The sequence below is a fragment of the Pteronotus mesoamericanus genome, unplaced genomic scaffold (assembly GCF_021234165.1).
Source record: "Pteronotus mesoamericanus isolate MK-2021 breed Mesoamerican mustached bat unplaced genomic scaffold, CSHL_Meso_final contig_269, whole genome shotgun sequence".
NCBI classification, from domain to species: domain Eukaryota; kingdom Metazoa; phylum Chordata; class Mammalia; order Chiroptera; family Mormoopidae; genus Pteronotus; species Pteronotus mesoamericanus.
The window spans coordinates 2,002,436-2,028,240 of NW_026555114.1; the positions used below are offsets into that span (position 1 = coordinate 2,002,436).

Here is a 25,805-nt window from a genome sequence, read left to right on the forward strand (position 1 = left end):
ATGCTGCAGGATAAGGGCCTGTCGGAGAGCGAGGAGGCCTTTCGGGCCCCGGGCCCAGCGCTTGGCGAGGCCAACGCCGCCAACGCCGCCAACGCCCCTGAGCCCGCGCTGGCCACGCCGGGCCTCAGCGGAGCCGCGCTGGGCAGCCCCCCGGGCCCCGGGGCCGACGCCACTACCGCTGCCGCCGCCGCAGAGCAGGTAGGTACATGCTCGCTGTCGGGTAGGGGTCGGGCGTTGGTCTGTCTTCAGGGCCGCCCGTGCGAGTCGGTCCGCCCCACTGCGGGCAGGACTCGCTGCCTGGGGGACCTGGCTATGTCCTGGACGGTCTGCCTGCTGTTGCTCCCGGGGGGCTCGCGAGCTCTGCCTGTCATCCCTCCTCCACTAGGATCTCTCTGGGCTACTCTGGGACAGGTGGGGGAGGGGACGCTGGCGGCAGCGGAGGGAGCCCAGGCCAAGTGTTCAGTTCCTGCGACCTGAGAGGTGGGAGTGGGGGGTCAACGCCTGGGACTGGGTGGGAAGAACACCCCGACGGGCCGGTGTGTGCGGGAGATAGCGCGGAGCTCGAAGGCCGTGGGGACGTCACTGGGAGGGTCACGCTGATAACCTGACGATGACAATGAACGGAAGGCACCCCTGCATTCAAGCCTTCAACCTGTGCGGGTCCGCGGTTGCGCGCGTCTGGCCGAGGAGGTGGCCTCCTGGGTCGGTACGTCTGCTGCCAGCCTGTGGCCATGTCCGCACGTGGAATGTTTGAGTGTGTGTGCAAGTGGGTCCTCTATCCCGGCACGGGCAGTGTATGTGTCCTCTGCCGGCCCGTCTACAGGTGCAGCTCCGAAGGAGGGGCTTCGGCTACTGATTACATGTTTTACAAATTCATCAATGATACCGAATAATTTCGTGAAATGAAATCTTGAGGCGTGGGCTCCCGGGACTGGCAGTGTTTCTGCATAGTTCCTTGGGCCTGTGTTCCCCTTTCTGAGGGCTCCGCTGGGGCCGCTGGGGCCGCTGGGGCCCGGGGCCAGGCCGACACAAGTCGCCCTCCCTCCCATCCCTAGACCATCGAGAACATCAAGGTGGGCCTGCACGAGAAGGAGCTCTGGAAGAAGTTCCACGAAGCGGGCACGGAGATGATCATCACCAAGGCCGGCAGGTCAGCCCTGGGGGATGTACTCGGGGTGGGGGGCGGGATGACGGGCGGGAGCGACGCAGGCCCCGGGGCGCCCTCCGCAGTCCTCTCGGCGTCCCGCCCGGTGGGGTAGCGCCGGAGCTCCTGCCGCGCGGGCCTAAGCCCCTGGCCAGGACTGCGGGCTGGAGACCGCGCGCAGGAGGCTACCCTGCCAGGGAGCGCGGGGCTGGAAGGAGGAGAGGGCCGCGCTATGTAAATGAATGCAAATAACGACCACAACGCGGGGTCCCTGCAAGGGCAGTTTGGGCCCCCTGGGGGCCTGCTTTGCCCTCCTCCTTTCGGGAACCTGAGGGGTTTCTCAGCACTGCATTGACTGGGGACCTGGAGATGCCCCTCAACAAATGGAGGAAGGGGACAGGGCCCTGTTTTCCTATTTCCATAAGGTCTGGCGAGCAGCGCGAGCCCCACGTCTGTGGTCCCACGGGTGCTGCTGTCTGTTGCCAGTCCCCCCCTGGGGCCAAGGGGCAGGCACCGCTGGGCCCTGTGTGTGTGTTGTTTGGGGAGCAGCTCTCGGGTGGCTGCCAGAGAGGGATGATTTATAAAGTGGAAACATCTTTAAAATGCGCTGGTGTCTGTGGGAGAGAACGGGGAGGAGAGGGTGAGAGGAGGAAGATGCAGACGAAGCTTGACGGAGAGATTGGCTGCCGCCGGCGCCTGGGGTGGGGCCGCAGCGGAGCCAGGGGAGCGGTGGGCAGGTGAAGGGAGGCTGCGGGGAGAGAAGCAGGGACGCTCAGGTTCAGAAGCCCCCTCACCCCCACTCCTCCCCCACCCGCTCCACCTCTTTCACATACTCACACTTGATTTTGATCCTCCGGGGACAGGTCGGGTGTGAAACTGTCCCTTGGCCTGGCTGTGCGCCCATCAGGGGTTTTCTGAGGACTGAGAGGGTGAAGCCTCAGGAGGCGGAGGTCTGGAGGCAGACAGCAGGGGCTTCAGTTCCAGCCCAGCTGCTTCCATCTGCGCAACCCCCAGGCGAGGGCCTCTGCCCCCCTCGTCCCCAGCTGTAAAGTAATAGGCCTTTCTTCGTACAGTTGTATGTAAAGCACTTAGCACACCTCCTGCACATGTAAGCATACAATAAATGCTCGCTGTAACATTAATATAACAAATGCTAATAATATTAATCATAGTTAAGAGAAACGTCTGGCATCCATTCAGCATTTCTCCCTCTACTTTGCACAGAACTCCGTTGAACAAGAAGCTGGTGGCCTGCCATGTAGGGGTGCTGTGTCCTTCCCCTCTGCTCCCTGGCCAGGCTTCCTTTCCTTTGTTTTGTTGTGCGTGGGGGCCTGGGCACTCGGGTGTCCCCTGAGTCAGGGAGGCGGCCAGGGCACCTGGGGTCTCTGTCAGGACGGGGAGCAGGTAGGTGTCAGGGCCTGAGTTTGCTGCATTTGGGGGGTGGGGAAGGAGGATCCTGCCAGAGGGCGCCACGTGGAGCAGTCACCGAGGACAGTGGGGGACCAGGTATCACAAGCACCCCCCCATCCCCCATCCGAGCTCTGTGCACTTGGGCCAGGCGCTGAACGTGCTGTGGCTCAGTGGTGTTAGGCGAGACAGAGGTGGCAACAGTGGCCCTACCTGCCGCCCTTTCCGCGGTACCGAGGCTCAAACCAGGGAGCTGTGGGCAGCGCGTGGTAAATTGCTGAGTGGGTTACAGGTGTGAAGAGGGGGACCTATTTCTTGCAACTGCTGTGGTGGACAGAAGGCAAGAAGGCAGAGAAAGCTCCAGAACTTCCATGTGTAGGCAGCAGAAATAACCTTGTTTCTAGAAAATAAATGGCCAGCACGCTCTTTGGGCATGCTTGGCCTCTGCCATTTTTAAACAAAAGGCATTTGTGATTTTCCTCAGTGGGGCTTCCTGCATCTGCTTGGGTCCTCCTCTCCCTCCCGCAACACACACACTCACACAAACAGCCCACCTTCCGAGGTTACTGGCTTCAGGCAGACTTTTGCGCCTGATCCTAGCGGAGGCTTGGAGATGGGTCTCAGGGAATGATGATACAATTTTAAAATGGTTGTGGTGATACTGGCCAATTGTGGATTCATCACAGTCCTTCATTTCTCTGGCAGAAAGGTTTCCTTGCCCCAGGCCTAGTCCTTAAGGAAGCCACTAGCTTCCCCCCTTTCCCCCATAGCTCTCTCGGCCCGCCCGGCCCCCACAGCTGCCCACTGCCTTCAGGGACCACTTTCACTGCTCTGATCCCTGTGCCTCCCTCGCTGCCCGCTCCCACCCGCAGCCTCAGGAGGCTGCCTGCTTGGCTTGAGCTGTGGCTCTGCAACCTCCTGCCCAGCGCCCCACCCTGCTCCCTTCTTCGTGTCTCTACCAGCTCCCTTCCTGGGACACTTCCATTTCTCAGTCGATGACCTGGACCTTCCTCCTAAACCTTAACTCACAGATTCCTAGACTGTGAGAGCTGAAGAGAAGCCCCACCCGAGAGAAGGGAAGGCACTTGGCCCTTGTAAATAGAAGCCGAGTTAGGCAGCTACCAGGTCCACACAAGCCACGCAGATGATGCTCCGCCCCCAGGACAGACCCCAACTTTCAGAAATGTCCCTGATTGCTTACTTCAGGGCCAGCGCAATGTTTTGAAGGGGGGTCATTGTTCTGCCCTAGAGACCCTGGCTGGTTAGGGGCATGATTGTTGCTGTCTGGTTGATGGAGGGCGGGGCCTGGGGAGGAGAGAGCAGACTGCTCTCAGGCCAGTTTGAGCCCTTGGGTCACAAGCCTCTTGCCTGAAACCCTGGAAGGTCCTGAAGGCCCAAGGAGTGAGTCTGAATTCTCAAATGATTTGATCTGATAAATAAAACGCCAGCTACCACGTGACCCATCGATCTCTGAATGCTCAGGAGCCCCTGGCGTCGAGCATGAGATGTGGGCAGACTGCTCCTCGGTCGGCCTCTGCCCCCTGAGGCCCCTGCGCCCAGGCCGTTTCGCTGCTGACTGCAGAGAGCAGCCCCTTCCCCTGCCTCCTTACATCCCTGCCAAGCTTGACGCATGTGAGAAACTGCATTTTTTCCCAAACACAGATAAAAGTGAGCTCCACAAAAATTTAAATATAAACCTCCCCAAAATGAAAATTTCCTAAGCGTCCAGCCGCTCTCCTCCTAGGTCATGGTTGTGCCACCAGATAAATCTCCACTATCAGCCTTCATAGCCTGTTGAGTTCAATGTTGCTTGTGTTAGTGACAGTGAATTTGCGTTTGAAAAATGAACTACCGATGAGAACTCCTGTTGAACCTGTATTGTTTGTTATTCTGAGGCAAGGATTTGGCCTGGCTTAATCCGGGGCTTCAAAGCCAATTGCCCTCGCTCTGTATACAGAGCGTCAGAGCTCTGTGGCGTGGGTGATAAGAGAAGTAAGGGTTGAAGACACTGGGAAAGTGGGTTGGGGAGAGAGTGCTTTGATCTCTTTTTAAAGTATTTTCTGAAAGCAAAAGTCTATCAGAAGGAAATGTCTTTTAAAAAAATCTAAGAGAAACAACTGACCTTCCAAAACAGCATCCATTCCACACACCCTCACTCCTGCCCCCCACCTCAGGGAAAATATTTCTTAAAAATGCTTTGAGGGAATTAGAAAACTGTGTGCGTCTGTGTGTGTGTGTAAAGTGGAAATAAATTACGTAGCTGTATTATTGCTCTCAGAAATCATTTGGCTACAAAAGATTTGGTCCCACGACGGCCCCCAAACTCAGCCTTGGTGGCTGGGCCCTGGCCTCTTCCCAACACATCCAGAATGCTTCCTGAAGACCCCCAGACACTAGGGATGGGGAGCCGGGTGGGGCTTTTCTGGGGACCCCAGACCCTTTGCCTACAGCCTGTTCCTTTCAGACTCTGGGCTGTGTGTGTGTGTGTATTATATATATATATATATATATATATATATATATATATATATATATATATATATATATAAAATTTTTAATGCCAATTTTATTGAAGTGGAACATTCCTGCAGAAAAGTGAACAATCCTTAATTGTACAGCTCTATAGACTTTCACAAAGCTGAACACACACCCAGATAAAGAAACAGAATGTTCCCAGTCCCCAGCACCCCCTGGTGTGCTCTCCCCACCCCCCACCCCCTTCCCCGGGCTCTCTCCAAACTTCTCACCCTTTCCATTTGGTTTTGCGCCTAAATTTAAAAGGAAGTACATATAGCTGATCCTGGGGTCCCCGTTGTCCCCTTCCCCACCCCCTCCGCCACCCAGGAAGTCGGAGCTGCGGTGGGTTTGGGGCTTGGGGGACCCCGCTAGGTGGGGAGAATCTGGTGGGCGCCTTAGGACCTCTATTCCCTGCGCCCCGTGCGGAGCTGGTGGGCAGCGAGTAGGTCAGGGCTTGAACTGGCGTCGCTCTGAGCCCAGCTGTAACTTTCGAGGTCCCGCTCAGCTGCGAGTTTGCATTTACGCATTTGTTGCCAAAATCAAAATGTCCCGAAACCGTTTCTCCGCGCCCCGTCCAAGGAAGCTTATCTTAGCAGTTCATTCTAAAACCATTTCCGAGTATGGAGTAGATAAAGGCTCCAGCCCCGCACTCTTTCAGAGCCTGTTTCTTGATCAGAGGAGGGACCCTGGGCTTTCATCTCTTCCCAGGCCGGCGCGGCGGGCGGCTTGTTTATTTCCCCCGGCGGTGCCGTTTCCGCGTGCGCTGGGAGCCCGGTCTGCCTGCGCGTCTGCGAGCCCAAGGCGCGGGCAGAAAACGCGGAGCGCGCGGAGCGGGGCCCGGGGCGCCGAGAGAAGGACCGCGGGACGCAAAGAGGGTGCGGAGGAGCCCGGGAAAGGATAGAGGATGGCAAGGGTTGGCAGGCGCGGGGGGCGGATGCAGAGGTGGCTGCGGTGGCGCGGGGCTGGCGTGGCCCCAGGCGTCTGGGAGGGGCAACCCGGGCCCTCACATCCAGCGCGCCGTGGGGCTGCGTGGGATACAAGCTGCTCAGGGTCATTACCTCCCTTCTCGTCCCGCCCTCCCCCCTCACTGAGGTGTTCCGTTCTGCCCCAGGTGTTGGTTTTCAGGCACATTTTATATCTTAATCACAGAAACAATATCCATCTCACTCCGCTAGTTCACCTGTTGGAGAAGAGAGGACTTTTGCAATGCGGGGGGAGCCTAGAGGAGGTCACAGCTCACCAGCCCAGCGTTGCCTCTGGGGCTCGAGGCACGCCCACCTGCTGGTGGCTCCCAGACGCAGCCTCTGGGCTCCGACTCCAGCCAGCTCTGCAGCCTGTGGGCTGGGTGGAGTGTGCGTCCCACCTCCACACTCAGCCTTTCCCCCACGCAGGGCAGGCAGCCTCTCATCCTTCTGGAGCCCCCTAGAGGGGAAATGATTGTGCCTAGGGTCCCCCCAGAGTGTGTTCTCCAAAGCCCAGAGAGAGAGGGTGTGGCAGAGCCGGGGCTGTTTCCACAAGGCAGTGGAGCTCGCTGGGTCCCGGAGGGGCCTTCCGAGGACTCCCGAACTCCCCACGCAGACCAGATACCCCCACCTCCCTCCGCGCTTCTGAGGGCTGCTGCTCCAAGAAGAGGGGACTTGGTGGGACTGAAGGCTAGGAGATGCCTTCCTCCCCTGTGCCAGGTCCCCCCGAACCTCCCTGAGGCTGTTAGCAGTCAGGAACCCGTCTACAGTCAGTCTCTAGGAGAAGCCAGATCCCAGGACAGCAGCCCTGCGCCTGGGAGGGCTGAGCGCAGGCTCTTTGCGGGCCTCTGAGAAGCACTCAGCGTCGCCCCGGGCTCCTGAGCGCCTGGGATGAACTGGAGGGAGCAGGACAGGACCCCTCACCCCCCAGCCTCGCTCGTGGAGGCTGTAGAGGTGGCAGTGAGCCATAGTCTTCCGCCCCCGTGGCCGGCGCTGGCCTGGGGGAAGCCGAGTCCGCCCCCGGCGGCCGCCTCCCGGGGTGATTCCGGAAGAAGCAGGCCAAGGTCAGGGCATGGGGGCCGGCACAGCCAGAGCTGCCCCATTTTGTGGCTCTGTCGGTGGCGGCTACAAAATGGTGGCCTGGAAAGGACAGGATTCTTGGCCCTCCCCCAGGGAGGGGGAGGCGAGGCAGCTGCCGCCTTCCCTCTCTGCAGCTCTAGGCCCACCAGGGGAGAGGCTGGGCCAGGAACGAGGGTGGTGCAGGCTCCAGCTGTGCCCCCAGGCCAGGCAGGGGGGCTGGCGAGCAGGAGGCAGGGTTGGGTTCCTGAGCCCCCTCACTTCCCCCATTCCTGGAGAGGGGGTGGGGTGGACATTTGAAAATGCTTTCAATTGACATCTGAGACAAATTCTTCCACACGGTTTATAAGTCCCTAGACTTGCAGCGAGCGCTGCCCTCCTCCCTCCAGGCACGCACACAGGCCCGCATGCGCGCTCCACCGCAGATCTTCAATCCCAGGCACTTGTGCACGCACAGGGTCACACACCTCCCGCATCCCGCCGCTGCAGTGTCCTGGCGGCCTTCCCTCCAGCCAGAGGGAGGGCGGCAGACGGGCTGGGCTGGGGCGAGGACCGGAGCCTCCCCTGGCTCAGGGTCCTGCCCTGGGCTTGCTGTGGGGTCTGCAGCTTGTGGAAATCTTGGTCCCTTCTGGAAGCCTTGCCCTGTCCAGGTAAGCTGGTACCCCTGTTGACAAAGTGGGGGACTGCCACCCCCTGTTTGAGGTGTCTAGGACAGCTTTTCTCCAGGGTCCCTGCCTCAGCTGAGCAGAGGGCCACCTGACGGCTGTCCTGCGGCCGACAGCTTGGGTGCTTCCCCAGCTCAGAGGGTTTGGTTCTGGAGCCCCTTCGTGTCTCTCTCTTCAGGGACAGTTTTGTCGGAGATCATCTGGGAAGGATGAGGGGGAGTGAGGACCAGGGTGAGAAAGTTCTGCTGCCCCTCTGGGGAAGTCCAGGGTCAGGGGTCTGGTGTCCAGGGGAGGTAGCTGTGCCCTGGCAGGTGTGTGTACATGCTGTTGTATGTGTGTAAGTGCTGAAGGGTCTGGGGAAGCTCTTCTCTAGAATGTTCTTTGAGCCTCAGTGTCCTGGGCAGTCTCGGCGTGGGCCACAGGGCTCGGCAAACTTGCTGTCTTTTGATGGATCCATTTTCATAGAGGCAGGTCATCCCACTTGCCTGTGGAGAGAGGAATGCAGTGGGTCAGTGGTAATAGGCATACAGGGATTCATTTAGTGCACATGGTACTCTATGAGATATGTGGTAATCTCCACAGTTCAGAGATAGGGAAACCAAGGCACAGAGAGAGCCAAGCGAGCTGCCCTTGGCTCCCCCAGCTGTCCGCAGCGGGGCGGGCCGTGAGCCATGGGGCAGCGGTCCCAGAACCCGTGCTGTGCTTGAGGGGGCTCCGGGTCTGACTTCCCCTGGGGGCTGGTTAGCATGGGCAGGCCCCATCCCGGGGTCCACAGGGACGAACATCTCTGCTAAGCACTCCAAAGGCTCCCAAAGATCTAGCAGCACCCTCCTGTTCTCCTGCAAGTTGCTTTAGGGGTTTCCACAGAGACATGACCCAGAGGAGACGTCTCATTGATTACGGAAGCGGCTGACGGGGACTTCCAGGTCTCCTGAGCTGGCTCCCTGCAGCGGCGTCCCAGAACTTCGGTGTCCAGGGCCTGGGGAAGGACAGAGGGAAGTTAAGCAGACACATTGGTGTCGAAATCCTCTCTCAGGATCCTGAGCAGGGTCTCTGAGCTTTAGCTACTCACAGCCACTAGGCCTAAATCTTAGGGGAAGCGGTCGGGGAGGGGGCTTTGGTTTGGGAAACCACTGAAACCCTCCTCACGGACACGCAGGCTGATGGCTGCAGGGGCCCAGAGAGAGAAGCTAGCGCAGCCTTCTCCTGGGGTGGGGGGAGGCTGAGGCCAGAGAGGGATGTGACGTACACAAGGTCACACAGCTGCGACCGGTGCCGAAACCCCTTGCGGTAAGGGCAGCACCCCTGAGGCCTCCGCCCCCCCACCGACGCTGAGCCATCTCTCCTGGAGCTCTGTCCACGCCCCCACCTCACCCTCTGGCTTTCCCCAGGAGGATGTTCCCCAGCTACAAGGTCAAAGTCACAGGCATGAACCCCAAGACCAAGTATATCCTGCTGATTGACATCGTCCCTGCGGATGACCACCGCTACAAGTTCTGTGACAACAAATGGTAAGAACCTGGGACCCTCATGTCACCTGCCTTCCCTCTACTGCTCTTGCCACTCACCACACCCATGGCCAGCTGATGTTGGCTCCGGGGACTCACCAGTGAGTCCAAGTGACACCCAGATCTGTGGCCTCAGGGGCCCGGCCTGCAGAGGCTGCGGGTTGGCACGTGTCCACAAGCGTGCTGCCGGCGGGGCCCGGCCCGGGGCTGAAGAGAGCTGTGGTGCCTGGTGGGTTTCTAGGGTCCGCACTGCCCTGACAGCTGCAGACAAACAGGGCTGGCGGCTATGCTGTGGAGTGACAGGAACACCAACCCCGGTGGAATCAGGCTCTGGCAGTGCTGTCTGGGGAGGGGGATGGGAGCTGTGTCTTTGCTGGGGTGGGGGGTCCAGCTGCCCGCTCTGTGGCGTCTCCTGTTTCCCCACTCACTGCCTCCTGGTCTGGCTGCAGTGGGCATCCGCCATCCAGAGTCAGGGGGCTGCCGCCCCAGGGGTGGGTGATGGGGCCCTTTGGCAAGGGGCTGGGAGAAACAGGCAGGTTGAGGGGAAAACCAAACTGGGGTCCATGTCCTGAGGCCATCTCCTCAGTGCCCTGCCTGTCCTCAGAGCCCAGGACAGCGCTCAGGGAGAGAGAGGGACTGAGTGAACCAGCAGCCCAGGGATGTGGGCTCCATGGTGGGCGGTTTGTGGGGCCAACAGAGGCGGGGCAGATTCAGTGGCCAGGTCCTGCCAAAGGCCATGCCTCTATTCCTTCTCTCTGGGCTGGATTAGCACTCGGGGCAGGCTCTGGATGAGGGGACAGCCACCAGTTAATTTCTCTGGGCAAGCATGGTTTGGGGGGCAAGAAATCTGAAAGTTGTCCAGGTCCCCTGAGAAATTCCCTCCAAATAACATAATTTATAACATTTTAAAATTGTCTGTATAACACACAAAGTGCTGCCTAAATCTCCCCATAGTACATTTGTGGCTCGCCCCATTTCTTCCAGTAAATAATGACCTTTCTCTGTAATGTCCTTTTTTCTTTCCTGTCTCTTTTGTCCCTCGCTTCTATGCCCCAAATCCTAAATTGTCAATGTGATAGGACCAGCATGGATTTTTTCCCCTTCGGGTCGGTGGGGATTTGCTCTCAGAGAAAGGACAGAGGCTCTGGGCTTCCCAGATCCCAGGGGGACCAATCACTGTGGCCCATTCACTCTGTTGGCAGGATGGTGGCAGGGAAGGCTGAGCCCGCCATGCCAGGCAGGCTCTATGTCCACCCGGATTCTCCTGCCACTGGGGCCCACTGGATGCGACAGCTGGTCTCCTTCCAGAAGCTGAAGCTGACAAACAACCACCTGGACCCCTTCGGCCACGTAAGAACGGGCCTTCAGGGCGCGTCCCGGGGCAGCGCTGCAGATGGATGGGTGCAGGGGGGTGGGGCGCAGGGGGGTGTCTGGAGAATCCACGCCGAGGATCCAGCTCCAGGCTCTGGCACTTGTCAGGCCAGTTTGTGGTGGGAGCACAGGGTCCCAGGCCCACAACTGTACATCCTGCCCTCAGCACTTACTGGCTGGGTAGCTCTGGGCGAGGTTCTCGGCCTTTCAGAGCCTCAGTTTCCTTGTCTAGAAAATGAAGATAGACAAAATGCACTTTTCACGGTTGCGAGAATGGAACAAGAGAATATGCATGAAGCACCTTGTACATGGGAGGCTCTAAGTAAATGACAACATGACAATAATGACAGCCATGATGGGTCAAATCTCTCAGCTTTGGTTTCCCCAAATTTGGCCTTGCCGGAGCATGAGACAAGTAAACTTTCTTGAGAGAGTCGTGGTGAGGCTGAAGCCTCTCTCTGGCGTGTCTGCCTGCTCGGCCTGGCAGCCACCCGCCCTCTGCGAGGGAAAGCCTTGCTCTGGCCCCTGGTCAGCTCCTTCCTGGCCTTGCTGGGGCCTGGCTCTCGCCCGAGAGATCCCGAAGCCCCATGGATGCTGCTGCTGACGCCCCATCCAGGCTGCTGAAGCTTATTCTTTCGCCATCTGGCCCTGGCAGGCCCACAAAAAGCTTTTTATGTGGAAAGTTTTAGCTCAAGTATGTGGGGCCAGCTGAAGCCTGAGGACCTGGTATTATCTGCCCGGGCAGAGCCATACCCCTCTCTGCTACCCTGGGTTCCCTGGAAGTGTGGGGTGGGGGTGGGGGCGCCGTTGCACTAGAGGCTCCTACACGCAGTTCCCAGTTCCCTGGGCTGCGCACTTATCGTTCAGGGCGTGCGCGGTCTGGGGGAAGCTGGGTGCGGGTGTGCAGGTGAGTATGTGCTTCTTTTATGCCTCAGGTCTATTTTTGGGGATCTGCGTACAAATCTGAATTCTGTGAATCACAGTTCCCCGTGGAAAATGCCACCAGTACTGCATTTCTGACGGGCTTGTATGTAACCACCGAGCAGCTCTTAGTCTTTTCTCGAGTCTGTTCAGTTAGCTTCTGAGTCAGTGACTTATAAATGAGCCACTAGGGGAATGCTTAATTAACATAATTAACCCGACTACTCTTCTGTTTTGCAAGCAGCATGGGTTTTTCCCAGGCAGGGCTGACAGGCGCCGCTGGGAGTGTGGCAGAGACATGCCTGTGGGCACAGTGGCACCTGCTCGGGCAACCCCAACCTGTCGTGGGGGCAGAGGCGAGCCACCAGTCCAGTGGGGAGGGTCAGCCAAGCCTCCGCCTCCTGAGCACAGGGCCCTGTAACTGAGGGCAGAGATGCCTTCTAGGTCTTCCTGGGGACCGTCCTGGCTGAGACTCTGGGCCCAGCCGGCTCCTCTCAGACCCCTGCTTGGCCAGCTGTGCTGGAGGCAGGGAGCCTAGCTGACAGGCACACCCCTGCCCGCAACTGCACCCACATGCAGACCGCATGGGCGGCCCCCTCGGTGAGCACAGAGTGTGGCAGGAGCTGAACCTTTGGGTGAATGGCCAGAGGACCCAGGGATCAAAGCTCTGGTGAGAATTTTGGATGCACAGCTTACCTTGATGGTCCCCAGTTAAAGGGGTGCTGCAGAGGACTCGTCCACCTCCCCAACCATCTGCAGAAAGTGGCAGAGGAGGGATCATCAGGTGGCTGAGAAGTGGGCTTTTTAGGAGTGGGAGGGAGGCCTGGCCTTGGGAGCCCAGCAGTAGGTTTTCCCAGCCTGGCCTGCCTCCTTGGTGGCTCTCTTGGGGTCCCTGGGGGTTTGCACTAAGCCTGCATGTAGTCTCAGGCCTGGGCCAGTGGGGTGGCCTGATGGGCTCTTGATGGCGGGGGTGCCCCTGGCTACAGCTGCCATGCCTGCCTGGGGCTCACCTGTCCTATAGGGATAGTCTGCATGCTAACTCGGCTCTCTCTGCAGAGGGTTGGGATGCAGGGTACCCTCCTTCCCTATTATCCCCACATTTTACCAGCACGTGCAGCTTATTGGTTATAACGCTCCCTGTTGGGGGCAGGGCTCAGGGAGGTTTCAGGTCCAGCACTCTCTCGCATCCCCATGTATGCTTCTGTGCCCAGGGCTTTGCTGTTGGGAGCCCCATGGAGAGGGAGCCGCATCCTCAGGGGCTGTGAGGATGGACTGACTTCCTAGACATAGCAGGGCACAGGGGTCCATTTGGACACTGGCTCCTGGGCCTGTGCCCACGGGAGTGGCGAGTGCTCCAGGTCCCCCTTCCCGGCTTCTCAGTGCAGGTGCCTGGGAAAACACCATCTCACACTGTACATTGGCCCCTAACAAGCCCTTCCTTCTGCACAGCTCACCTCCAAATTCTCCCTTTTCCCCAGGAGCTTCCAAACCTCCAGTAACTCTGTCCAGCCAGATAGGCTTTGGGCTTTTCTCACAGCATCTCAGGGGCTCGATGGGGCAGGTGCCTCGCATGGGCAGCCCTCTGCCAGGAGAAGGGTCTGGGGTCCAGGTGAGGGCTGGGGCCCGGGCCACCTCTTCTCCACGGCAGGACAGGCTAAGGGTTCAGGGAACCCACGTGGCCACATGTTCTGAAAAGACAGGACTCAGTTCTGACTAGAAAATACCTGTGGGTTTTCGCTGTGAGTGTGGGAAGACTTCTGTTCTTCAGCGGTACATTGCGGGTCTGACCGCTGGGTTCTGGGAGCAAAGCCCATGGCCAAGGGCGGGCGGACAGCAGGGGCAGAAAGGATCGACGGGCTGGGCCAAGACCGAGGTGCCTCCTACAGCCCCAGTTCAGCCCCACCGTCTGCGGCCCTGCTGGCTGCGGTTGTGTGTTCCTGAGCCGGGGCAGGGCCGGGGGGGGGGGCGGTGCAGGGCGTGTGGCGGGGGGAAAGGGGCGAGAGGCGCTGGACGCAGAGAAGGGCCTGCAGGTTACGGCAGGGCGTGGAGATGGCTGCGTGGAGGTCTCCCTTTTCTTGTCTCAAGACTCCCAGACTCCTGAGGAGGGTCAGTTTGTGATTTCTGATATAAATTTGCTTTTTGAGTCTGTTCCAGAGGCTGAGTCCTTCATGGGCTAGGGGTGTGGGCTCCAGCTGCTTGGCCACAAAGTAAAATGCGCACAGTCCCCTCCTTGTGCCGCTTCCTCCTCTTCGCCTCTGTTAGTTACTCCGGAGGAGCTTGGGACCCAGGATCAATGCCACGTCCTCGGGGAGACAGTTCAGGGTCCCCGTTACAGGCTCTCAGAGCTTCATGTACTTTTCTGTCCTCGTACTTACCACAGCTGCTATTTTATACTTAGTTGTCAAGTTTGTTTTAGAATAGGAAATACATTCACATGGTTTAAAAATAAACCAATGAATAAATAAAAATGCCTACAATGAGATGTTTTCCCCCACGGGTTCCACACCCACTTTATTTCTTCCAATCCCAGCCACAGGTGACCAATGTCACTAATTCTTCATAAAGTGTTTCTTTTTGCATATACAAGCAGAACATAGAATCTCAAGTCCCTTTTTGTAGACACAATGGCCGCATACTACAAACGCTTTTTTGGACCTTGCTTTGTCAGCCTAATATATCATGGAGATCGGTCCATTCACGTAGCAAGTCCTCGCTCCTTTTTCCACAGCTGCGAAGAATTTCATCGCGTGTTTGTTCCATAAACTGCACAGCCAGCTTGAAGGACTTTGATGTTTTCCTATACTTTTTGCTCTTTTGATTAAGCTTTTGATAGGGCATTGGATACCTGTGCCAAGAATATCTGTGCCGCACCGGCGCCGTGCAGAGGGTGTTTGGATTAGTCATTTGTAGGTCTGCCCTCCACTGGGGCCACCCTGGTGTCCCACCCGCCGTCCCGGAGCCGCCCCAGCACGGCGGGAGAGGCATGCTTTGGATTTCTGCCAGCCTGATGGGTGAAATGTAGGTATCAGTATAGTTTTAATTGGTATTTTTTTATTATGAGCGAAGTGAAGCATTTTTTTAATAGGTATTTCCTCTTCTGTGAACTGCTGTCCTTATCCTCTGCTCATTTTTCTCTTAAATTTTTTATCCTTTATCAATTCTAGGAGCTTTTATAAATTAGGAAGATTTAGCTCCTATCCATGGTATGAGCTGCACATATGTTCTCCCAGTTTGTCATTTGTCCTTGGACCTTGCCTATCATGGTATTCCTGCGGAGAAGTTTTTGTTGAATGCATCCGTCCTTTCCTTACAGATTCTGCATTTTGAGTAATTGAAAGCCCTTATCCATGCCTTATTTTTAAGGGAATTTTATTCTGCTTTCTTTTAGTGTTTTATGGATTTATTTTTACATTTAAACCATTGATACTTTTGGAATTTATTCTGGCATCATTTGATATGAGGTGTGAATCCAACTTTTTTATTGTTTTCTGGAGAGCTATCCAGTTGTCCCAACACCAATAATTGACCAGTGCACTTTCCTTCCCGGTTCAGGAGGCCGTATTTCAGGAGACTAAATCCCCAATTGAGTCTGTGTCTGTTCACGTGCCAGTGCCTTAGCTGCTGAGGCTTCACGGCAGGGTTTAGTGCCTGGCAGGCCTGACTGTTCTCCCCGTTGCTCTTCTTTTTCAGTTTTCTGGGCCAGACGTGTATTTTTTTTTTTTTTCATGTGAACTTTAGAATAAGCTTGCAGTGTCGAGAATGAAGCTTATTTTAATTTAATTAATTAATTTACTTTAATTAAACTTACTGGCCTAACGCCGGTGAATAACACACATGAGTTTCAGGTGTGTGACTCCCCAATACCGCAGCCGTCTACTCCGCTGTGTGCTCGCCACCCAAGTCCAGTTTCCTTCTGGCACCGTATACTTGACCCCCTGTGGCCCCCTTCGCCCTCGCCCTTCCCCTGTCATTTTATTAGGGTTGCTACAAATGATAAATTCACTTACGGAGATTGCGAGAATGCCTTTCTCTTTGCTGAAGCCTGCTTTTTGTCCTACAAAGGTGTATTCAGCTTTTCTTCCTAAGGTCTATACCTTTCTTGTTCGGTATTTCCTCTTGTTATGATTGTAAATGCAGACTTTCTTCCACTACATCCTCTCACCATTTATTTTTGCTTGATTTGTGCACATTCCCACTAGATAGGAAACCATGAGGATTTTATTTTATTTATTTATTTAAATTAAATTCATCGGGCTAACACTGGTGAATAACACTGTATGAGTTTTAGGTGTAATCGCCATGATGTCCTAGTGCCTGGCCCTGTGTCTGGCAAAAAGTGGGTACTGGTCCACAGTGAGCGAGCAGACCCCCAGAACTGGGTCGTATTTAGACAGGGAGGGCACTTCCTCTACCAGGGGCTGGTGTCCCCTCAAAGCTTATCTTGTTACCTAGCCAGTGGGGACCCAGTTATAGATCTCCCTCTTTTCCTCTTTTCCTCCCCGATTTGCTGAGCCCTGACACTGTGCCAAGCCCTTGCTGGGGGCTTTGTGAGTACAGATGCCCCACACAACTCCACACTAGGCCCCGCACTCACCAGCCACGTACCGGAAGGAGCTCAGGCTCAGAAATTAGTGCCAGTCCTGGCCCAGCCTCCCACTGATGGTCTGAGGTCAGCAAATGCCTTCACCTCCGAGCCTCTGTCCCTTGTCTGGTACAAAGAGGCCAATAATAACGCCTGCTTTAGAGGGATGTGGTAAAGATGTGTGTACAATACTCAGCACAGGGCCTGGCACGCAGGATGTGTTCAGTGAACACTGGACATGCCCTGCGTGAAGGCAGGGACATTTCTGGGCCCCTGGATTGCTGCCCTGGAAGTGATTCCCAACCTCGGAGCTGACCCTTGAACAATACTGTTTGAACTGCGTGGGTCAATTGAAAAAAACAAAATATGTGTATAAGTGGATCTGCGCAGTTCATACCGTGTTGCTCAAACGTCAACTGCAATTACAGAGCTTGTTGTTGGGAGCAGCGTGTACTTTCTCAGAGGCCATCTGGAATTTTCTCAGGATACTGTCTCCAGCCAGCTGTGTGTCCTTGGGCAAGTCACATTCCCACCACAGGCCTCCTGCTCCTCATTTGTAAAATTAGGAGGTTGGACTATAATGATCTCCGAGGTCTGCCTCTCCGTGCCCTAATGTTCTGTGTTTCTAACGTAGATAAATCTGAGCCTCGCTGGCCAACCATGCTTTGGTGATCTCCTGAGGAGGGGGATGTTTGGAGCTATCGCAACTGTTAAAATGTAACAGCCTTCTGAATTGTAGCCAGAACATAATGAATCCCATTTCTATAGAACAACGATGATGACGAGGCGAGTCATGTAGCAGGGTCTGTTGACGTGGCCGGTCCATTTGGCCCAATAGCCTCTGCAACAAATATAAATGTGAGACTCTGGCAAAGTAGTTTAACGTGACGCCAGAGGACTTCAGAGGAAAGCCAGGTGCGTGAGTCACTGAGTTGGTTTCCCATCTCTCGGGCTGATGGGACTAAGGCTCTGATTTGTGTTGGTTTCATGGGTGGGACGTCCTTCCAGACACCTGTCTGGGTTCCAGACTGTCATAGTCAGGAGAGGTATTTGGGACCACTTAGTCGAAGGCCTCACTTTACAGACGGGGACCCCAATGACTGGAGGGGAAGAGCTTTGCTGAAGCCTTGTAGCGGGTGAGCAGAGATCCATAGACGCTTCTAGGCTCTTCTTCACTTCTCTGCAGCTGGGACTGTACCCCTTGCAGTGGCTCCTACCTGCCCCTGCAGGTCTGGCACTTCCCTACTTCCCAGGTTTCCTGCCAGCCTGTCTGGTTTCCTTCCCTAGAAGGTATGTTTGACAATCAAGGACTTTGTCTGATGGGCTAAGGCGTTTGGCCTTTATCCCAAGGGGCAAGAGGAGACCATCAAAGGTAGCATGATGAATGGAAGACATTTACTGAGCCCTAAATGCTGGCAGGAGTTGTGGTGGTTGGGGGGACAAGGGAGGCAAGAGCCTGAAACTCAAAGGGCCCTGCCCTCAAGCGCTGCGCGGTCTTCCTGGATGAACCGTAAGGTTCTAAGCAGGGGAGTGTCCTGACCAGATATGTCCCAGGGGAAACAGAGAGGAAGAAGATGGAGACAGGAAGCAGATGAAGACAGGAAGGAGGCTTCCCAAAACCCGGGGAGAGACCTGGCACCTGAACTGGGGCTGCGCGGCGGCACTGGGGAGGCTTTTGTGTTATGGAGGGAGTCACAGGACGTGGTCACTCCTGACTGGACCTGGGTGTGGGTGACCGTGAGGGAAGGAGTTGACAATGTCCAGGGCTCTGGCTGGGCTATTGCAGGCTGTCACTGTCCGGGTGGCAGAGGAGCAGGGTGGGTGCTGCCATTGGTCCTAAGGTGTCCCTAAGGGATGGCATAGCCTGTGGTGTCTCTCCAGGTTCTCAGCCCATGGTCTGTGCTCCCCCTGGGAGCCCCTCCTGGGAGAGCCGGGGTGACCAGGGACTAGTCCCGTGTGCTAGTCTCCCAGAAAGATTGTCTGTACACACGTTTCATCACTATTTTTGACATGAAAAATGCCTTAGAGCTTATCTTACCTCTAGGGACAAAGAGGTGAGAGAGGACTGGGTAGAGAGTTGGTGGCCATGGCCCAGGTCTCGCCATTCCTCTATCCCTGCCGTGCACTCACTAGTTCCTGTTTTGGGGAAAAGGGGCCTGGAGTTACCAAAGGAATGAAAGATATGGCCCCTTTTCTTGAGGAGTTTCTAGTTTAATTGAAAGGACAAGAAGAAATAGGAAGTCATTAGGAAGCTGCACCATGGCCAAGAGGACCATACACCAGATGTTTCAGAACTGGGAGTTCGGAGCAGGCCCTGGTAATCTGGGAAGGCTCCCTGGAGGAGCCGAGGGAGGGTGGGAAAGGAAGGCAAAACAGCAGAGGGAACTGCACGTGCAGAGATGCCGAGGCAGGAATCTGGGGATTCCTGGGCACATCTAGACCTCCTCCTGGGTATCCAGTTGCTGGGTCTTCTGGGAACTTAGGTCCTTTGTTAGCTCCTGCAGCCTCGGGGACCAGTGCAAGGTGAGAGGGTAACCTAAAGGGGCCGGGAGGTATTTCCCAAGACCCAGCTCCTCTCCCCAGGGCTCCTTTCCCAGCCTCCTGGAGAGGGACACCCATTGAGCACCCCGACCCCAGAGGACTTGTGTCCCTTGGTCTCACTCTGAGTTTCTCACCTGGCAGCCCCCTGTTGAGCAGTGACTCTCCAGCTGCAGGACCTGGTTTGGGATGCTCTGTACGTGCCCCAAGAAGGTCCAGAGGTTTGTCACGGAGGGGTAAGGGGTAGTAGCCAGTGCAGAAGGCAGAAAAGCTCGCTCCTCCTGGCCGGGGCTACTCAGCCAAGCCAAGGGACCCAGGAAGGCCCGTGCCCAGAGCGGAGCGGCCGGCCCCCGCCCCACTCAGCCGAAACTGCGCTCTGGGCCGTCCCCGGCCCCAGCATGTGATGAGGGCAGAGGCTTCCCGGACGAAAGCTTTGGTGCAGGCTTTCCGTGGCAGAGCCTGGCTTGGGCCCTTCTCTCGGCACTCTGGTCACTCAGAGGTTAAATCTTTCACCAAGTTTCTCCAGTACCAGGCCTGGTTCCTGGGAACCTGGAAGGGCGGGAGCCAGCCGGGCCAGCTCAGCCCAGCCAGGACAGGAGCCAAAGGGTTAACAAAAGCGGCAGTGCTGATAAAATGCCCCAAATTCCTGGTCCTGCCTCCAATGGGGAGTGCGTCTGGCAAATGTCAACGATAAAAAATACATTTTAATGGCACCTGATGCAGCCGCTACCGTGGGGCGCAGCGGAATGAGGCAGGTTTGGAGCAGCCACTACTGTGTGTTGCTCCCGGGGCCTCCGAGCCACGCCTCCTGGGCTCCTCCACAAGCCTCAGCAATCAGGGTGACCTGCCTCCCCAGCCCGCCCCCCCCATCCTCAAGGGCCCAGGGGTGCCTGGGGCCCTGGCCTTCTCTCTCATTACATCAGGAGCTTTGCTTGGCTCCTGCCTTGGTACCTTGAGCTCCAGCCCTGGACGGAGCTTCCCTCCTAGGCAGGGCTCACCAGGTCTCGGGCAGGGTGCATCTGAGCCTCCCCGCTGCCCTCAGCAGGCCTCTGTGAATGCCGAGGACTAATGAACAAAGGAGTGACTAGAAGGCAAAGGTCAGAGTGCGCCATTTTCCTCAGCTCCCTTGCCTCCCCAACTCCACAGGCCCCTGGCCTGGGAGGCTGCTTTCCTTGTTAACAAGTGTGAGGAGGGGCTGAGCCCCTACCGTGGGCATTTCCGGGGAAGACGGGTCACATGTGAGCAGTAGGGAGGGGGGAAAGCAGGGAAGAGGCAGAAAAGCAGAAGAAGCAAGGGGAAGAGTCCGCCGGAGGGGAGAACCTGAGGGAGGTAAGCTATGTATTGGGATCCCATTTTACAAACACGAAAGCTGGGGCTCAGAGACGTCCAGCGACTTGTCTGAGGTCAGGCAGCAAGTCGGCGCACCCTGGACTTTTTTACCTGTAACTCAGAGTTCCACCTACTACACGGTGCTGAGTTCACTGGGGGCTTTAAACGGTCAAGTTCTCCATTGTCCCAGTGAAACAGTCTGTCACCTCAGGGAGGTCCTGGGAGCAGGTGTCCGGGCCGGAGCAGAGGCTAAGCAGGGCCCTGGGGGCTGAGTTTGGGGCCCAGGGGCCTGGTTCTTCATGTGGGAACTTGAGGACCTTTCTGGGTGCAAGCCCTGCAGCCTGGCCCTGGAGCCTGGGCTTTTAACGACCAGAGCCAGCCCAGGGCCAGCTGAAAGGGGCAAAGGGCCAGAGGGTGCGGGCCTGGAGCGCAGAACAAGACCCTTCTCTTCCAGATCATCCTCAACTCCATGCATAAGTACCAGCCGCGGCTGCACATCGTGAAGGCTGATGAGAACAATGCTTTTGGCTCCAAAAACACAGCCTTCTGCACCCACGTGTTCCCAGAGACTTCCTTCATCTCTGTGACCTCCTACCAGAATCACAAGGTACAGCTGCACTCCCGCCCCCACCCCGCCCCCCTAGACACCACGTGGCATTTCTGCTGACAAGACACAGGGGCAGGAATGCCAGCTTTGGAGGCAGCGAGGCCGAGGCAGACCCAGTGTAGGGACTTCAGAAACCTGCCACGTCCCTCAGAGCAGTGAGGCATCAGTTGCATAATGAGCGGGAAGGGAGCCCAGACTCCTGAATCTCTGATGCAGAGTAATTATGTCTCTCTTTGGGGAACTGGATGAAGTTGGCAACGGTGAAAACCAGGGCGTGGAGCTTTCCCCCTTGGCTTGAGTGTTAGGATCCGTCGTCTCCAATCTGTCTCCCTGGTGGGATTCAAGGCCCCAATCCTGGGCCTGCAGAGAGGGGCAGGGAGTGGGGAGAGCGGCCCCGTGCCCGGGAGCCGGGAGACCGAACCACCTGCAGACCCTTCCCAAGCTGCGGCCCGAAGGGCCCGGGGTGCCCTGTCAGCTCACCCTCCCCCGCCCAACTCTCCGTGGCCTCTGCCTTTGTACCTCACTATCCTTTTCACATCGTGGACACGGGGACCGGTGAAGTGGACAGGGGTCACTGCAGAAGGACCACAGGCTGTGCTGGATTTTAGGCAGAGAGCGACAGAGTGAGATTTGCATTCAGAACAGTCCCTCAGAACCTGCTGCGGCAGTTGCACTGGGCAGGGGTGGCAATGGGCAGGAAGCTGCTACAGGCTCCCAGGAGCAAATGCCGAGGCGCAGAAGCCAGGAGCACGGGGAGAGCAGGAGGCAGACGCGGAGGGTCTGCAGCAAGGAGAGCGGGTAGGAGCCAGTGGCGCGACACCGGTGGTGAGGCCGAGGAGGACCCAGCGCGACCCCTGGCCGGCCCAGGGCCCGGGCGTGGACTTCCCCGGCCCATGCCCTGAGTTCGGAGCGTGCCTGGGGCAGGGGAGGAGGGCCAGCCCGCCCAGCCCTCCACCCCAGCACCCCTAGCGTGCGTCCTCTCCTGACAGATCACACAGCTGAAAATTGAGAACAACCCTTTTGCCAAGGGATTCCGGGGCAGTGATGACAGCGACCTGCGTGTGGCCCGGCTGCAGAGGTGGGGCTTCCGGGCCCGGGGCGGGATGGGTGGGCAGACTGGGCTCGGGCACCTGGAGTCCGTAACCTTAAAAGTACCTTCACCCTTTCCTTTTGTCCCCCGTCTGTCCATCCCGCTGCTCCAGCAAAGAGTATCCCGTGATCTCCAAAAGCATCATGAGGCAGAGGCTCGTCTCCACTCAGCTCTCGGCCAAGCCCGACGTCAGCCCCCTGCACGGCCCCCACCAGGCGCTCCAGCACTACCAGTACGAGAACGGCGCTCACATGCAGTTCGCTGCGGCCGAGCCACAGGACCTTCCCCTCAACACCTTCCCAGCCCAGAGGGACTCAAGCCTCTTCTACCACTGCCTGAAGAGACGAGGTACTCTCTCCTGGTCTAGCAGCCCTAGAGGGTCAGAGGAGGGGTGCGGCTCTCCTCACAAATGCTCCCTTCGGCACACGGGAGCGTGCTCGATCACACACCTGTGCGCACACACAGCTGGTTACTTGTGTGGCCCGGGAGAGCAATCGTGAAGGATTGGGAGCACCGCCAGGCTCAGGGCGGGGGTGTTGGGTCTTGCTTTTAATGCAGCCTTCGGAATCCTCACAGGCAGCCCGTGGCCTTGGTGTCCCCAGATACTGTGTTCCTCCCCAGTTCCAGCTGTAGCTTTTCAGCCAGTCCTTTGAGACTCTCCCCAGGTGGGCAGACAACACAAAACCAGCTGGGCTCTGCCTCTGAGCATGGAGGAGGCTGAGATACCACAGCCCGGTGTCGTTCATCCAAGCAACCTCAGTCCTGAAAGAGGGATAAGCTAGAGACATGGCTACAGCTTCTCCCCGCCGTCACATCAGGGTCTGCAAAGGCCTCGAGAGTGGGAAGGAGCTGTTGTGGCTGTGGGCTGAGGGCCGGGAGGACAGGCGACAGCGCTCTGTGCTGGCTGCTGTGGAGGGAGAGGAGCCCTGGGCCGGAACCAGGACACCTGTGCTCTGGCGCCAGGCCTTGATTTCTTCATCCGTAGAGTAGGGGTGTTATGATGCTGGGACACTTCACAGGGCCTGAAGTTCTGCTGGGAATGAGTTTGGGGACTTTGCTTACCATCCAGAGGGTTCTCTCAGTTCCATTCCTAAGGACCAGCCAGGCAGAGCCTTGAGCATCCCTTGTACCGACTCCATTAGAACTAATGATCTAAACTGCAGGTGGCAAACTGTGGCCCATGGATAAATTTGTTTTGGCCTGTGAGCTATACAAAATGGCTTTTATGTTTTTAACTAGTTGGAAAAAAATCAAAATACTATTTCATGATATGTGAACATTATATGGAATTCAAATTTTAGTATTCATAAAAAAGACATTGAAACACAGCCATACATATTTATTTACCTATTGTCTGTGGCTGCTTTCATGTGACGACAGCAGAGCTGAGTAGAGTCAGCCCTCACTTAACGTCATCGATAGCTTCTGCAACTTCAAGCCTCACTAACGAAACCAGTGTTACCATAGGCTAATTGATGTAAACAAGAGTTACGTTCCTACAGCATATTTCTGCTCACAAAAACATCACCAGCCTTCTAAATAAAGACCCACAAACACTTCAATATTAAACATTGAAATAAATCGAATTATGTATATGTTTAAGAAAGATTAACTTACAAAGGTAAGATAGTGATTTTCCAACCCACTGCTTCCAGCTCAGGGTGGTGGGTGGTTAGAACCTATCCCGGCAGCTCAGGGTGCAAGGCGGACCCACCCTGGACAGGACGCCCTTCCGTCGCAGGGCGCGCCCATACCCCCTGACACTCACTCAGACTGGGACAACGCAGACACGCCGTTCCCCTCATGTACGCATCTTGGGATGCGGGAGGAACCAGAGTGCCAGAGAAAACCCACGCAGACCTGGGGAGAACGTGCAAACTCCACACAGACATTGCCCTGGCCCAGAATTGTTTTATTTTCCCCTCATCAACATTATAATGAAATGACTTGAACGAAACAACTTTATTCAAAGACCTACTGAAGCTGTGACAGATTCCATATGGCCCACAAAGCCTAAAATATTTACTATCTGGCCCTTTACAGAAAAAGCTTGCTCACTCCTGACCTAGAGTGACTGGGCCACTTTCCAAGTTCAAGAGCTTAGTGTTCTTGAGAGAAAGGAGGAATTTGGCGAGAAGATGGAGAGGAGGGATGAGAAAGAGAGTGGGGTGAGAGAGGGAGGTCCTCTGAGTGCAAGTTCCTCCTCAAGGAAGATGCCTCCAAATGAGGCAGAGGTGAGCGCAGGCCTTCGGACTTGGCCCAGTCCCGCAGGCCGCCCGGCACTGTGTGCACACAGAGCTCCCAGAAGGAATCCCTAGAGAAAACAGAAGGGGGTAAGCCAAGGTAAGCCGCTGGACAAGTGCACTCAAGTTGGTTGAGTGAGCTGCTGCCCAAGTCCCAGGGCCTCTGACATCCCTGGCTCCCAGGGCGGGACATGCCACTCCAGGTAGTCTAGCCCTTATGGGTGAGGACACGGAAAGACACACCTACACGGTTTGGGGCGACGGATGTTCTCTTTCCCCAAACAAACTATTAGCTTAGGTTCAAAAGCACAAGTCACCTTTTACTTATTATCAGCTCTATTTCTTAATTTTGTAAACAGTGTTATATTGGAATCTGTGTTTAATAATTTGATGGGACCTCTATGAACATGTGTAGGGTTTACTTCTTCTGAAAGCAACAGGAACGTGCCCACATGTAGCTTTGGCTTGCTAAGGCCTTCCTGAGAGCGGAGGCTGGAAGCAGAAACATTGTGGCTTTAATTTTCTGGCTAATTCAGACAGATGTGGCCTCTGGGCTTGGTTTGGTCTGGAAATTGTCTCTACTTTCCTTGGCCAGCGTGGGCCTAGTCTAAGAATGCCAACACACATTAAGGCCTCTTCCCATCCCCAAGAGTCAAGGCAAAGGATCAAAGCTGTGTTCCTCCTGGCTAAACACATCACTCAGTGTCCAATGATGTAGTGTCCCCCGTGGCCCGTGAGCAAGGTCCATAACCTTACCATTTCTTGGCTGCTGCCACCTTATAGAAGCTGCAGCTGATTAAGGTGGTTTTGGGAGTGCCATGGCAACACGGGGCCAGGGCGGGCCCTCAATGGCGAAGGTGGGCTGTCCTGGCTCCAGCCGCGGTGTGCTGATCCCAGGTCTGGCGGGAAAGGCTCTTCCTGAAGGTGTCTTTGTCTTCCAGCAGACAGTGCCCGCCACCTGGACTTACCCTGCAAGCGCTCCTATCTGGAAGCTCCCTCTGCAGTAGGGGAGGATCATTATTTCCGTTCTCCCCCTCCCTACGACCAACAGATGCTGAGCCCCTCCTACTGCAGCGAGGTGACCCCGAGAGAAGCCTGTATGTACTCGGGTTCGGGGCCTGAGATTGCTGGGGTGTCTGGGGTGGACGACTTGCCCCCACCCCCCCTGAGCTGTAACATGTGGACGTCGGTCTCACCGTACACGAGCTACAGCGTGCAGACCATGGAGGCTGTGCCTTACCAGTCCTTCCCCACGCACTTCACCGCCACCACTATGATGCCCCGGCTGCCTGCTCTCTCTGCTCAGAGCTCTCAGCCGCCAGGAAACACCCACTTCAGTGTCTACAATCAGCTCTCACAGTCTCAGGTCCGAGAGCGGGGGCCCGCCGCACCCTTCCCCAGGGAGCGAGGCCTCCCCGCGGTGTGTGAGAGGAAGCCGCCCTCTCCACACCTGAATGCTGCCAGCGAGTTTCTCTACTCGCAGAGCTTCTCCTTATCCCGGGAGGCGTCCCTACAGTATCATTCAGGAATGGGGACTGTGGAGAACTGGACTGACGGATGACTCCCGCGTCCCCCCCGACAGCCCCAGGACCATGTTAATCCAGTGTTAGCCTCTGTGGGTGGCCTGCACTACCAAGAACCACAGGAAGGTATTTTAAGGGGTGGGGTGTGTGCATGTCTGCGCGCGCGCATGTATTGGGAGAGCCTCTATCAGGGCCTCTGTCTTCGGACATACAACCGAGGCCATGACAAGGCAAAAAACACAATGGTCTAACAAGTGATTCTGGCTGCAAGACCTGGGTCCATTGTTATCTGACATCTCTTGAACATGCCCATGGGTGGGA

The 25,805-nt window shown here is 56.4% G+C and overlaps 1 protein-coding gene across 2 annotated transcripts; it reads left to right on the top strand.

The window, feature by feature from the left end:
* TBX4 (T-box transcription factor 4) lies at positions 1-25,805 on the top strand. Of its 2 annotated transcripts, none has more exons than XM_054574813.1 (8): positions 1-198; positions 1,056-1,150; positions 9,164-9,283; positions 10,483-10,630; positions 20,476-20,628; positions 21,618-21,706; positions 21,831-22,066; positions 24,903-25,805. In XM_054574813.1, the coding sequence occupies exons 1-8, from the start codon at positions 1-3 to the stop codon at positions 25,520-25,522; spliced, it is 1,659 nt and encodes a 552-aa protein (XP_054430788.1). In that variant the 3' UTR covers positions 25,523-25,805. The 2 variants fall into 2 exon arrangements, with proteins under 2 accessions (XP_054430788.1, XP_054430789.1); XM_054574814.1 differs by having other exon boundaries at positions 24,906-25,805.

Excerpts from the sequence above, each read along its gene's own strand:
- TBX4 (XM_054574813.1), top strand. The coding sequence starts at position 1 with ATGCTGCAGGATAAGGGCCTGTCGGAGAGCGAGGAGGCCTTTCGGGCC. Across the intron at positions 10,631-20,475 it reads ACCTGGACCCCTTCGGCCAC|ATCATCCTCAACTCCATGCA; the intron begins GTAAGAACGGGC and ends CTTCTCTTCCAG. Across the intron at positions 21,707-21,830 it reads CGTGTGGCCCGGCTGCAGAG|CAAAGAGTATCCCGTGATCT; the intron begins GTGGGGCTTCCG and ends CCGCTGCTCCAG.